This window comes from Falco rusticolus, chromosome 1 (assembly GCF_015220075.1).
Source record: "Falco rusticolus isolate bFalRus1 chromosome 1, bFalRus1.pri, whole genome shotgun sequence".
In the NCBI taxonomy this organism is placed as follows: domain Eukaryota; kingdom Metazoa; phylum Chordata; class Aves; order Falconiformes; family Falconidae; genus Falco; species Falco rusticolus.
This window is the reverse complement of record NC_051187.1, coordinates 113,154,319-113,169,410: the sequence shown is the minus strand read 5'-3', so window position 1 is coordinate 113,169,410 and position 15,092 is coordinate 113,154,319. Positions and strand designations below refer to the sequence as shown.

Genomic DNA, 15,092 nt, shown 5'->3' with positions numbered 1-15,092 from the left:
AGAACGCTTAAATGAATGGAAGAACATCAAGCTCACTCTTGATACGTTTTTTATGTTGCCAAAACCAAATCTCTGCCTTTTTCTCTTGCTTCTGAAGCATTAATGATTATCTGAAAGAAGTATCTAGTGAGCCTACATTGGTAAACTGTAATTAGAGATCCCTAAAAACCTTGAAAAACCATTGACCAACAAATATCCCAGTACACTCTCCAAACACAGAACCTTTATTCCAACAGGAACTTTTAGTAAAAAATGATGTGTGAACAGCAGACATTGATGTTCACAGAAGCATACTGCATACAACCCAGCAGGCGGGTTTTCTGTTTTTTTTGGATTATGCCCTGGAGGTGCTGGCACAATGGAATTTCAATACCATAATTGCTTATTTCTCTGTGTGCCAGCCTCTGAAATAACAGGTAAAAACAAAATAACAAACAACAAAAAAAAAATCCCCCACACATAAAACAAACATTCTCTTTTTAAATTACAGGAATCACAAAATAAAATGTTTTTAATTCTCTAGTTCAAGCAATGTAATTTATAACCCTGACACAAACAGAGAAGCAGCACAAAAGGGAAAATACAGAAATAACATAACGTTCCCAAGGTTCAGTTTACAAGGACCTCACACAAAGTTTTGTGTGTTTTTTTTTTTTGCAACTCTTACTAGAAACAGTATTATTTGCTAAAAATGCAGTAGCTGCCAAAAGCTATGATCCATCTAAAGCAAACATGTTTAAGATGGAAATAGAGTGTTAATGCTGAAGAAAGACAGAACTGAGTATACAAGTTTTCTTTTAAAAGTGTTGAAGCAACTGCAGTACAGTGTTAAGTTTATTTTTCATCTTTCTGAGCAAAAATTGATTGCATTTGCAGATAAGCACCTAAATTAGAGAGAAGTACATTAAGACAATAACAGAAGTAATCAAATTTCAAACTTTCTAATTAAACCTCTTTTTCCTGCAGAAGGTTATTGGGAATTCAACACTAGCCTTGGTTCACATGATAGAACAATGGGAAAATTTTCCGAATGGTTGAACGCTAACCCTGACAAGTGTGGAGAGCCAACTACAATACGTTATATGGTAGCATAACCTGCCACCCACGTTGCTGAGAGAACAGCTTTCAAACACATGCACCGAGCTGTAAAACCACAAAATCCCTTATTACACATTGTCCCTTACTTAAGGTGAAATACACTATCCCCCGCCTTTTACAAATCTTGGTGCTTTTTTTAAACCTTCATCTATGAAGTTTATTTAGCAGCTAAACTAGACTGTTTTTCAGACCTTTTTCCCAAATGCCATTTTTCCTGTTTTGTTTCCTAACCAAAATAAAATCATGTTTTTATAGTACACAGCAAAGCCTGTTATGTCTTCTACTGTTGCTTTTATTTCTAAATACTACCTCCACCTGTGTGACATTGTCCAACTTTTTAAAAGGAAATTTCTGATACCTGAGTAATTCATTTGTGAAGACTTATTTCTGGAGTAAAATATTTCCTTTTTTTAAGAAGACACGTGACTCATCACTGGTAAAGTAAAAAATGGTTCCATCTGATTGGAAGACCAGATACTCTGCTATTTACTGCGATTCTTTTCCAGTGTTATGCAATTTGAATATGTTAAAAAATATAAAACTGCCACAGTATGCACAGTTATAGACATGACATTCATGTAAGCCAACCATTGCTGTAGAATGACAAACATACTCCACCCTCATTACAACATGCTGTAGTTATTAGCCAAACATCTTTGCCTTTTCTGAAAGGAGTACATTATAATAAAAACACACCAGCAAAACAAGTAATACAAGGGGACCTGAGATATGGTAAAAGTAATAGCAATTGTTAGAAAACATAACTCAATGTGGGAAGTGAACTGCTTGATGATTTGGTGAACGCATGTAGCCTCACACCACAAAAAAAGATCACTGAAAAATGCTTGTATATAAAACTTCCTTAGTTAATTATTCCCCACTACTACCCCACCCCCCACCCAGATTGTGAATGTTTTGACATTCTTGTTCTGAGTTAGTTCTTTCTATAATTGCCTGGTTTGCACTGGTAAAATTTCAGTCTACCTAAAAAAAAAAAAAAATATATTCCACAAAGCCAAAGTAAAGCTGTCTGCTTTACCAATGTCTGCTGCTTGAATCATTGCATTCCACAATAGTTAGAGGATATACACAGTTTCTTCAGGGGTTTCCAGTTGCAACTTTGCTGGCAATGGGAATTTTATTTGCAAGTGTTTCTATTCTACTGACAAGGTCAATTAGTCCACCCAACTATTGGTTGTTCTGTCTGATAGCTCAGTGTATTTATTCAAGCAAGCACTTTTATAACCCACAATTGAATGCAGACAGTTACCCTTGTAAACACGACTGTCCACAGGGATTTTCACTACATTTTGGGCATGTAAAAGAAAAAGATGCTTTTCTTCCCTCAGCCTGATAGCATGTAAATTTGATTACAACTTGAATTTCAGGGAGTGAAAGGCAGGTGGGGGGCGCTACCGTTTTAAATATATATGATTTATTGTACCTAAATATACATATTTGGACCAATTTCTAGGAGCTAAAGAACACAGACATTTGACTGATCCCTCTAGGAGCTCCAAAAGTTTGGTAATGATATCAAAGAGAGAGATCAGCATCTCTGATCTATCCGGGCATTAAAAAGAAAGAGCTACAGTTTAAAAGAAACAAAGACATGCTATATGTAGCACTAAGGGTTAAAGGCAACATAAAATGCTTTCACAAAAGCCAGAAGGGGGTGTTGGAAATCAGCCGCAGTTATTGGTTAAAAAAAAAAAAAAAAGAGGACTATTCCACAGCACTTGCTAGATTTTTTGTAGGTCAGCAGCACAGCCATGCCACTGACAAAATGTGCAAAGAGAAGTGACAGACCCTTGTTTCACAGACCTTTCATTAACACATATATGTAACTCACTTCACCCTTCATACAAAGTATTCTTGCAAAGAAGAGATTCTTCCTTTTTACTAGTTAGGATTGGTAAAGGTGCTAGTCTATAAGTACACGGCTCTTCATTACTCAAGTCTTCATGAACAAATTCTTCTGGGATATAAAGAAGGTAAGAAACTATCATGGAAAACCAGCAATCTTTCATGGCTGTATTCTACCACTTTTTGTTTTTTGCAGTATCTGTAGAATACCCAAAGCCAACTGAAACCATCTGGGCAGTCTGTAGTATAGGAGACAATCAAGAGATAATCAATGAGGAAATATGGATTCCACAAATTAATAAACCTGGTGAACAACACAGAAGTATACACAGTATATTAAATCTCTAATAGCTATTTTAATCAATCTATTTTAATCAATATTAAAGCACCACTGACAACAAATAGCGTTACCAAGAAAAGTTGAGTTAGTATAACAAACTGATGAACAAACAGGAACAACAGGTTTTAGGGACTGGAAGGGGGAGTGCTTTATTTTGGCTTAACTGAAGTAGGAACTTTTATATATAAAAGTGTGTACGATGCTTTACCTTGGCTTTGTGGAATATTTTTTTTTTTTTTTTAGGTAGACTGAAATTTTACCAGTGCAAACCAGGCAATTATAGAAAGAACTCACTCAGAACAAGAATGTCAAAACATTCACAATCTGGTACCAATGAACATCACAATTACAGGTTTCAGTCAGTTAGGTATAAACTGGACACAGCCCAAAGTGGGCTTTGACTTGACATATTGGTTCAATACCATAGGCAATCTGCACAGACAAACAAATCACTTAACCTTTCTACAAGATGACTAATATTATTACCATTCTACAACAGTATTATCATCCTACATGCTTCAAAAGTGTTGGAAAATACACTTGTTTAAATTTTTGGTTTCCCATACCAATTTTTACTTGTTGTAAGGCCACAATACTAACCCTAATTTCTGAAAAAAGCACCAATATCAACAGTTCAATTATTTGGCACTCTCCTTCTCCCACACAGAGCACTATCTGCAACCTGCTCCTGTCTGCCAGAGAAAGGACCAGAATTTGTTGATAGTATTATTAGAATACACTACTGGAGGCTTGTATTAAAGTTTATGAAAAATTCTTTCATCATATTGGATGACAGTTTCCCTGCATTGATAATGTGCGCTTTTTTTATCTGAAGCTTTTAGCCATCCATACCAGAAAAATATTTGATAGAAGTAAAAGATAAATCTCTTCAAATCCACCTACTAGAACTTCATGCAGAGAGAAGAGGTGAAATGACGTAACCAAACACTCCCTACACAAAACAGGTATTACACAGCATAACATAAGGTAGAGTCAATTTGATTATTAAATTATTTTGTCTTTTTCTCATTGGCAGTGGAGAGGAAAGCTCTTTCACTTTACGTGGAAAATCATACACGTTTTCTAATTCCTTTTCCACAGTGGAACTTAGATTGAACAATCATGAAAAAGGTTATAATTCCAGGCAAGGCTTTCACATACATGTAAAATTTTGTGCTTCAATCAGTTCCTAGCCTCCATGTACTTGAGTTCCCTTGAGGAAAGCTCTGTACTTCATCAAGTTCCTGCCTTCCATGGAGCTGTTGCCACTTTCTTTTACATGGCTTTTCCTCGGCTTCAGAAGGTAAAGTCAGACTGACAGAATTAAAAATACAGGGCCTCTTTAATGTACCCTTGCCTAATTGAGTCCCTCTGTGGCAAGAAAAGGTTCCTTCATAGAATTGTTTTTGAATGCTGGGATACAAAACAAGAATATTTTTCTACATACAACACATACCACAGCATAAAAAAAAAAATGTTTAATTTTCCTCTTTTTTTTCCTCTAAGACCCAACAGAAGACATGTTTATTTCTCTTTAAAGCAGCATTTCACAGCAAAGTAAGATAATGCGTAACAATTTTATGATGTGTGGACCAAAATAATCTTCCACTCTTCAGAATTCTTCTGAATCTAATACGGATCTCTATTTGTATACATGTAACTCATATGCACAAAAGCCTATTTCAACAACTGCATTTCTCACAACTGCATAGTAAGCTCCATTCCAATGTATTTTCATTCCAGGGTACAAAAACCAGGAAAACTGCAATCCTGTTCATAATTTCCACAGTTCCAAGCATGTATTAGTTGATTTCCATAAGCATAAGAACAATGAGCAGGTCATATCATCTACCCTGATGATGACGATAGCATGGAACAGTGATGCTATGCCATTTAATTAGCCTTTCTTTTGTAGAGAGAGGTTCATATGAAGACCCCAGCTGGTGACTCACAAAATATCCTCTCTTCTGGAAGTGGAAATGTGGAGTACAAATCTACATCAAATGGAAATCACCCTGCTTCCTAAACTTGACTACTACCCTTGACATCAAACACAAGGCTTAGTAACTAACCAATACCAGCAGATCATTCTACTCCCCTGGTTTGCAGATTTCCAGTACTGGTAAATTTTTTACGTAAGGAAGAGGTACCATCTACATCCTGATGAATTAAATCCATACGCAACTAGCATAGCAGCAAGGTAACAATCAAAATGAACAAGCTTATGAGATGACCTAATCTGCAGAACATCCCGGACACAGATAAGACAGAATACAGTTTGAAATTCTATAAAACTAAAGCTTACTCAGTCTTTTCTTAGTATCAAGTGTACTTTGCAGAAAGCAGACAATATTTTTAATTGACATTCTGAACCCAAGCAATAATTACGGGTCAGAAATGCATCTTTCCTTATATGGAAGAAAACATCAGCATTATTTCCTCAAATTGCACCAGGGGAGGTTTCAATTGAATATTAGGAAAAATTTCTTCACTGAAAGGATGGTCAAGTATTGGAACAGGCTGCCCAGGGAAGTGGTGGAATCACCATCCCTGGAAGCATTCAAAACAACCATCTAGATGAAGTGCTTAGGGACATGGTTTAGTGGTGGACTTGGCAGTCTTGGGTTAGTGGTTGGACTTCATGATCTTAAAGGTCTTTTCCAGCCTAAATTATTCTATGCTTCTAACCAAAGTACTTGAAGCCTAGTCAGGAATCTAAATAAAGCAGTAACAACTCAGTACTCCATCTTCAGAAGAAAGCAGTTTAAAATGCACCTTAGAGATGTCTGATCAGAGACTCGGAAGCAGTACATTTTCTTGATTCATTAGCTTGCAACAGTCCTGTGACAAGTCAGCACCTAACTGTTCCTCGGTATCTAAGTTTACTCCACATACAGAAAACAGGTTGAGATTGCCACCTGCTGAGTTTCAGAAAACATCTAGGAAAGTCCAGCCTCTCCGCTACAATCACTGGACATTACGGGAATAGAAAGATTCAATTGGGTCAGACTTCCTTAACTTCCTCTCAGAAAGGCTTCCCAGTTTTGTCATTCCTCTGGTTGATAATTCCCTGTTCTAGTGCAGAATCTCTTAAAACAGTGAAGAAGCGGCCCTGTCCGTGGTGCTTGGCCACAACACCATGCCACCAGGGAGAATGCTGCGCTTGCCACAGCTCTGGAGTACCTGGTTACAAAACACCAGGCAAGACCAAAAGGGCTAGAAAACAAACTGAAAACAAAGTTGACAGCAATTCAACTAAAGACAACAAAAAGCTGAAACAAAGGACTCACACTGTTGCCAGGAAAGGTGTATTAAGGGCTCTCACCTGAATCTTCAAAGTCATCTTCAGAACAGAGTCTTGTTGAAAAGGCCAAGTAGGCTTTTGTTCCAGAAGAAAAGCATTGGGCAAGTCAGTTAAATAAAGCAGGGCTCTTCCAAAACAATGTTTAATACTTTGTATCACTCTGATGCAAAGTTTACTACACGGGACCTCCAGTGACCAACTGTCTTTTTTCCTACCTAAGGGCCATCCTTCCCTGCGTAGTGGTAGAGCATGGCACGCCTATGAAGGTTGTTAACCAGGGGAGTTACCCTGTTCCATGAGCCTTGCTTCAGACTTAATGGCTTGCCAAGAGCAAACACCTTGCTTAACTAGGTTACACAGAGCCGCGATGCTATCTGCATATTTACTGCATAGGGAGCACACACTCCCAGCCAGAGGCTTCCCGTTCCCCCTTCAGTGGGTTATTTCTGATCATTTCCTTTTAGGCCTGAACTTTAATACATCTTACCTGCCATGTGGATTATTATTACCTGTGAGCAATTTGAAAAACAACGTACAAAAAGCAATGCCACATGCTAGCAAAGGTTTGGTCCTATGACAAAGCTTCCCAGTTTCTCTGAACTACACAAACAACTAAATGAAAAACACGTCCTACTCCAAATCAAAAAGCATGAGATATCCAAAAGCATGCTGGAGGAATTAACTCCTGCTGGGACAGGAAGGAAATTGTACCTGTCTAGTTGCATCTTACCTAGTTACAGCCAAGACATGTACACCACATTCTGTTGTCGAGTCCTCTACAAGGCACAGCAGAAAACTTTGTCTCTTTCAGGAGGGGTTCTGGCTCTTAAAGCAACTTTAATTTGGAAATTAAGCAGCAGTGGCTTCTCAATGTGAACTAATGTAATGACTAACTATTTCTAGAAAGTCTGACCCACACTTTCCCAATGTCTTGTGTTAGCCAGTTCTACATCTTTGGATTTACAAGAGTTTACAGGTGTCTTGCTTTGCTGTGTAAAGGCCCTACATTATAGGCTGACAGCAGAAGCGATTGAAACTACTAGGTGATTATTACCCAAAAACCTATCTGCACTTAGCATTACAACACTTAATTTTTTCATGACAAGATGAATTGCTGATGACCTAAATGTCTTGGAAGGCAACAAGCTGGTGACCATTATTTGAAGAGACCAGAGATCTCTTGCAGCCAAGATTTCACTCACATCCTTTGTGGCAAGTTATTTTCACATTGTGAGAAAGTGTAATAATTTAAATCACATACTGAAGAGTCTGGATACTGTTCCAGAAGTGCCTCTACGGACTACCATCCAGACTGTTTGCACCATTATGTGGGGGAATTCTGAGACTGGAAATGAGAAAATATCTGCTCTTCAAGCTTGACAGCTGTAATAAAAAGGCATTTAAGTTGGAAGAGGCGGCTTACTGCACACTCTTAACTGTAGTTCCTTCAGCCGAGCAAGGGAATAATACTGCCAGATTATGACAGCTATTCTCACCCATTTAATGGGGTACAAATGACTTGTTTCTCAGAGGGGGGAAAAACCCACCAAACCTTTTATTCAGAAAATTTCATCTTACGTTCCGAAAAGAACATGCCTGCATACTAGACAAACTAAAGCTAATCTTATATTAGTGATAAAAACAAGCCTAACAGCACATTGCATTATTTTGAAAGTTAGACCATTAAAAAAAAAAAAACCACATCACAGAACTTTCATTAGACACTATGAGCTGGGCAAGCATCCATGGAAAAATATAAAATCATTTAGCTGGATTTTCCACCCAGTTAATCAGTCCTGAAGCCAATGGAATCACTGTATAATTAAGCAGATTTCTCTGAAGAGCTCATAACAGTTCACACTGTTTTAACAACCTGCCTATGTGTCAGAGAAGCTGAAGGAAAGAGAAAGTTTCAGGATTGAAGAAAAATTTAAGTAACAACCCAAGTATCAAACGGTTTAAGAAATATGAAAATTGATATCCATATTTAACATCACAGTGGTGACAAAGTTAGTCACTAGTATTCTACAGCACTGAAGTATTGTATCTCATTAAGCAGCTTGACCGTGATTTCGTCTCAGTTTTGAAATAAAAAAAGCATATGAGCATGTGGTATGCATAAGAATGACTGCTCTCATGCAACATATTACAGTCATATTAATATACTATAAAAGATACTAGCAACTTGTTTAATTTAGAAGTGCCCTTTTTAACTAAGTACATTATGTGTAAAATCCTGTGTTTAACAAGAAACTAGCCAAAGAAATACTGCCTGAGAAACTGCCTAAGACTGAATAGAATAAGCTTATTATACATTTTATTATTATTATAAGTTATTGTTTCTATAGAACCTTAACAAGACACATATCCTCAAAAGTGGAAGTTTACCACTGTATAAGAAACTTAAGCTATTGCAGTTACATGTATAATCCTGCACTAAACATTATTATAAAAGGATAACTGAAAGAATGGACAAGCACAAAAATCAAACTGCTAATTACAGACAACAATGACATCTAGTGGACACTCGGAAAACACACCCACAGCCCAACAAGGAAAAGATCATCTGCTGTTACTGTTAAAAAATGTGCAATTCCCAAATTGCTATGTTACGATTAAGACTGAATTTGCAGCTGATTAAGGTCAAAGTAATGTGATGAATCATTTCTTTCAAAAGAATATTTAATTTAGAAAAAAGATTTAGGATAAAGTATAGGTCAACACCTGAGAGATCACAGATCATTCACAGTATATAGATATGTAACAGAGGCATACATGTTTATTACACTTTCCATTCCCACTGCATCTAAAACCTACTTATTAGTTGCTCTTGCTGGGACTTCAAACACTGGAAAAGGTGAAAACAAAAATCCCAAAAGTAAAAATTCAAACCACTATTTAGCACCTCCCTTTTCCTCATCATCCTAAGCCTTCTGTTACTGTAACACCTGCCATAAGGGAGGAAAGTTGAACCCTCCCAATATATCAGTAGCTGCTGAGCTTCAGAGAAGAGCAGTCTGAAACATGAGGCTACTGTAACTCATAATTAGCAAAGATACCTGCTCATGAGTAGTTCACAAGGTAAGCTACAAATATCATGGATTATTTAAAATCTGCTTTTACCACTTACTAAAAGGCTAGCAAAACTAAACAGTTACAGGAACTCAAATCTGATCTCAGTTATTCCATCAAAGAAACTTTTCCTAGCTAGAAGTGTCACCATGAAAAAAAATACTGTTTTGACTATTACACTTATGTAAATAAAAACATTCACAACACACTACAAATCTATGTCCCATTCGAAGTCTTTAGCATCAAATGTCATATCTACAGAAATGGAAACTGGATTTTGCCTCACTGTTAAAAACAAAAACACTGAATCTGTTCCAAAATTTCTACATCTCAGTGACTGTCCAGTATAAAAAAACCACACTGCAAAAGATTAGAAATAATACTTGTAAATTATGGTAAGATGTGTTCATAAATGATGTTTTACTTATGTTAGACTTACCCATTTTAATTGGTATCTTGCATGCTTTGTAGATCATTATGGTAAAGCGAGTGTTGCAATTCTGCTAGCTCTCACCATCAGTAGTGGCTAGAGTCAACTATTATTAACAAATATGTAGTAGATTCTCACTTATATGAAGATTCTCTAACCAGCAGAAAACAAGCAACGTTTGCATAACTGATAACTCATTATTAGGCTTTGTGTCCCAGTTTCTTTTTGCCAGGGTGTCAAAGTAAGCTTTGAACCAGATGCTACTAGTTACTAAGAGTACACGCAGCTTCCCAAAAATGAAATCCAGACTCCAAAGACATATAAGCACCATACACAGGCATAATTAAAACCTGTAGTTTTAAATTCTGATTCCTAGTCAGCTCAATAGCGAGCAACCCATTCATAAAATAAAAAACGCATGAATTTGACTTAAGTCTAAATACGTAAGTATTTAAAAGCTAAGTTTCCCTTTTGATATATGCAATGCATAGGGTTTGCAGATATTTTAAGCGAGATCAGTTTTAACCATTTTTTAACAGCCCTGTTCTAGAAAACCTCAGTCTTTTATTCCATTACAGGTATATCAAAGTCTGTTCTAGAACCATGTTGGTAATGGACCCTGAAGAAAACCACAGAAACCAGCCCAGTAAATTTGCAAGATAAAAACTAAAAGCAAGTATCAAAATTAACCCAGGCATTTCCCCCCTTCCAAGCACAAGGTCATATTTTACCTCCAAAAACCATTTTACTACATCAGATGTCCTAATGAGAGAGGACTATTTTAAGACAGAAAGCAAAGCACCATTGACCTACCCGGATTTCCTGGAGATTATGAAAATTATTTCCTACTCTGACAGAGATTTTGCTTGGAGTGTAACTTTCATCAGATTTGTAGTCTGCATAAATACATAATGTCTTCACTGTTGTTTTTCTTCTGCAAGAAGCAAAAAAGCTATGTAAGCATCATACAGGAAAACATTCAGGATAGTTATTACAAACTAGCAAAAACCTAAGGATTGAAATGTTCTAAAACTTAACACAAGTGTGTCTACTGATTTATAAGAACTCCACTGTTAAAGCAGCTAGGTGTTTTTCCACATTGCTATGCACACAGAGTTGATTTTCCCTGCTCCCCTTTGTCTGCCTTCAGAAGTGTCAGTATAACACAAAATACAACAAAAGGCCAAATGCCAACTTTCATGTGATAAAGCATGTTTAGCTTATCAAATATGGGCTCTATTACTATACCAAAGAGTCCTCCAGAAAGCAAATAAAAAAAAAAAAAAAAAAAAAGGTGACAAACTTCTCACCTCACCTTAAAGAGTCTGGTTAAAGAAAAAAGACTGAAAGCATCCTACACAGAACAGAACAAGAAAAGGTTTCTCAAACCTACCCTTCAAATTACACTCAAAGACAGAAAGTCAGGACAAAAATGTCACCTTAGGAAGGTAACTGAAACTGTTACAAATTACATACATAAAACCATTCCTTTTTGTTCCTTATTTAGGCATTCAGTAACCATAACATTTGAAATCCTCATTTTTATAAACACTATCTAACTGGCTTCTTACCAGTTGGGTAACAGGATTAACCCTGGAGTCCTTGCACTTCCAGAATTCCTATATTGGTGAACAGTAATAAATACAAAGTTACACAGAACACCCTAACCCATACAGAGTAATTTTTAATACCTAAATTGGATGTTCACCAAATGAGGCTGTGATCCATCTGACTGCCAGTAAGTTTCTAGATTATCATCTCGTAATTGATCCACTCCAAATCCTAAGAAAAAGAAAATGTAATAGTCTTGAATATCCCATTTCTGTGATGCAGGCACCACAGATACAACTTTTCTTCAGCTATTACAAACCAAAAGATGTATCCTCAGTTTTAACACAAGGAAATATTTCTAGATAGCTGAGTTTTGCCTATGGTTTTGTGACCAAAACTGCGATGTGGGAATCTGTCAAAGTTCATTGCTTGAGTGTCTTTATATTCTTATCTCTTGCTGAAGTCTGTGGGGTTTGAAATCATTCAACATGTCCTGGAATATCAAATGGTTAAGTAGTAATTCATACTAATTGCAAGAACAATACCAAATGGTTAAGCTTTTCCACATATTCTATAATCTAACTGCTGAACTAAAGGAAAATTGTTATCAGAGACCATTTGTTTATTGTAAAATTTTAGCCAAATGCAAAATTTTCTTTTCAAATATTCTCCTGAAATATTTGTACCTTTTCAAGTTGGTGACTAGAACAAGAAATAGATGCAAAAACCAGTATTCCTGAAAGTTAATACTGCCACATTAGAAGAAACAACTCCAAATCTTTTTTCCATTCCCTCATTATTTGTCTTTTGAGTAATCACATGCCTTTGTTTGCCCACATTAGCTGCAGTTTTAATTCAGCTGTTTAAGTTTAATCTGCTACAAAAAACTGTCTTCACTCTGAAGCAACTGAACTATGGTATTTTTCTCCAGGACACCAGAACATCAGACCGAAGCCATTCAACGTGAGCTCAATATGGTGGCATAAAGGGATCATTGACTGTAGGCTGCAGCAAGATACCAGATCAGTTCCCAGCAGATATTTCTGAAATAGCAACTCAACCACCTCAGATGGTAAGAATACAGATTTTCAGGTATTTTGAGCAGGTATAAGCTATCATTAACTGCACCTCAAGACCATTTACAATAGTCCCGTTTCACTTGCAGGATTTAGAGAGCTACAATATAATAGCCAAGCCCACACAAAGTTCAGACAGAATGTTTAGGTCATCCAGCTGCATGGCTTTTCTAAGTCAAAAATTGACGATACCCAGGAAAAATGCCAAAGCATAGTAACGATTGCACAGTGCTGGGTATGTTTCTGCTCACATGGTTGTGTTTGTTCACTGTGCAAGTAAAAAAAAACTAAATCAGTATAAAATCAGTAAAACATCTGTTTTGTTAATATGAGATATTTCCTCATTGTAGGATATTTCTGATGTAATTACCACTTTCATATTGCATCAAATATAGACTAGGCACAAATCCTTCATAGTAGTGTCCTGGTTTCAGCTGGGACAGAGTTAGCTTTCTTCTTAGTAGCTGGTGCAGTGCTGTGCTTTAGATTTGGTGTGAGAACAATGTTGACAGCACACTGATGGTTTTGGGTGTTGCTGGATAATGTTTATACCAAGTCAAGGACTTTTCAGTTTCTCGGGCCCTGCCAGCAAGAGGGCTGAAGGGGCACTGGAAACTGGGAGGGGACACAGCCAGGACAGCTGACCCAAACTAGCCAAAGGGATATTCCATACCATGGGACGTCATACCGAGTATGTAAAGCTGGGGGAAGAAGTAGGAAGGGAGGGACATTGGGCATTATGGTGTTTGTAACCACGTAACCATTACACATGATGGAGCCCTGCTTTCCTAGAGATGGCTGAACACCTGCCTGCTGATGGGAAGTAGTGAATCAACTCCTTGTTTTGCTCTGCTTGCATGTGCAGCTGTTGCTTTATCTATTAAACTGTATCTCAACCCACTAGTTTTTTCACTTTTACTCTTCTGATCCTCTCCCCTATCCTGCTGGGGGGGCTGGGGGGAGTGAGTGAGTGGCTGCATGGTGCTTGGTTGCTGGCCAGGGTTAAACCACGGTAAGTGGCTACCCTTATACTACCAGCAGTTTTACTGCTACACTCTGTATGTGTGTTTTCTTATCAAAACGTAAACCATTATATATCCTAATAACAAAAGTGTACATTCAGCTTTTTACATTATTTGTTGTGCTTTTACCTGGCTTACAGGATGAAAGAGACCAAACTGCTTGTGAGCCTATTTCTCTAACAGTACCAGTCCTCTCTAACTGCTTTGGATCAGCACCAGGTGGTGTCTTGTTTGGGGTAGTCATTTCTAGTAAAAGAAAACAATGAGTTAGTTGATACATTTTTAGCTTGATGGGAAAATTAAAGGGTTATGTTCATTCATATAGACACTTTAATTCTTTGGCCTTACACTTACATATAGTCTTCAGAATATGTGCTTTATACATGTATACATATACATTTTTGCATGTCTGTAGAATCTTTTATTTATATAGATAACAAAATACTATACAAGTAAAAAATTTATATCTTTAAATAAAAGGTTCCACATACATCTCAATTTTGTGTCCTTAAAAATTCAATACAAACTTGGAACAATTATAAGACATATTGTACATTCTAATTCATACACACAGAGTTAGTCAGGGTTTCAGGGTGGGTTTTTTTTTTTTTTACTTTTTTGTTTGTTTTTAAGAAATTAAAACAGATCTTGTTGATTTAAAGGCTAGCAATACATATTCGTTTCCCCTTCACATACACTTAAAGGGTTTTCCTAACCTGTAAGTTCAGAAGTCTAATCAGAAGCTAGAGCAAACCTGTCCTCCTGGAGATGCTTCTCCTTAAGAACAGGAAATGAGAGTTCAAACAAATTGAGTAGTGTCTAATTTGGTAGGGATTCATCATTAACACATTTACCCATGGTCCACTTCCTTAACTTCATTTGGAATCCTTAATCTGTGACTTGCACTGCTCAAGTTACCACATTCAGCCTCAACACCTAGACTACTGCTACACATACTACAACATAATCATGCTGGATTTCACATATTATGGAGCACTTTACTACTCCCTAGACTTTTTTTAAAAAAGAAAAAATTCCAAAAGAAGCATAAGTCCCATGCAAGGAACTACAGTAAAGTTTAAATTTTAATGTAAAACACTCGAGAGCCAGGGAATTAAGAGTTAACATCTAATCCTTTGTTTACATGTGTAACATCATATTATGCTCTTATTCTTGGGGAACATCTTCCTGCCTAGACAGCAAATGAAGTATTCAACTAGGCTGGCGTCCACAAGATCCAGACCTTACCCACTACAGAACTGATAAAAGGCAGAAACAAGACTTTCTATGTAACAACAACACTGCAGCTAAAAACTTGTCTGACACAGGAAAT

The 15,092-nt window shown here is 36.9% G+C and overlaps 1 protein-coding gene across 6 annotated transcripts in view; it reads right to left on the bottom strand.

Moving 5' to 3' along the window:
• Positions 1-15,092, bottom strand: part of ANAPC10 (anaphase promoting complex subunit 10) — a 42,130-nt gene that overhangs the window by 18,349 nt on the left and 8,689 nt on the right. For all 6 annotated transcript variants that reach the window (XR_005105667.1, XR_005105668.1, XM_037396815.1 and 3 more), the window contains exons 2-4: positions 13,889-14,005; positions 11,802-11,892; positions 10,924-11,044 (exon numbers count right to left, since the gene is read on the bottom strand). Coding sequence is in view for 4 of the 6 variants with exons in the window: in XM_037396815.1 (XP_037252712.1) it covers positions 10,924-11,044; positions 11,802-11,892; positions 13,889-14,003 (327 nt within the window). In the remaining 2 variants the exon portion in view is untranslated. The remainder of the gene's footprint in view (positions 1-10,923; positions 11,045-11,801; positions 11,893-13,888; positions 14,006-15,092) is intronic.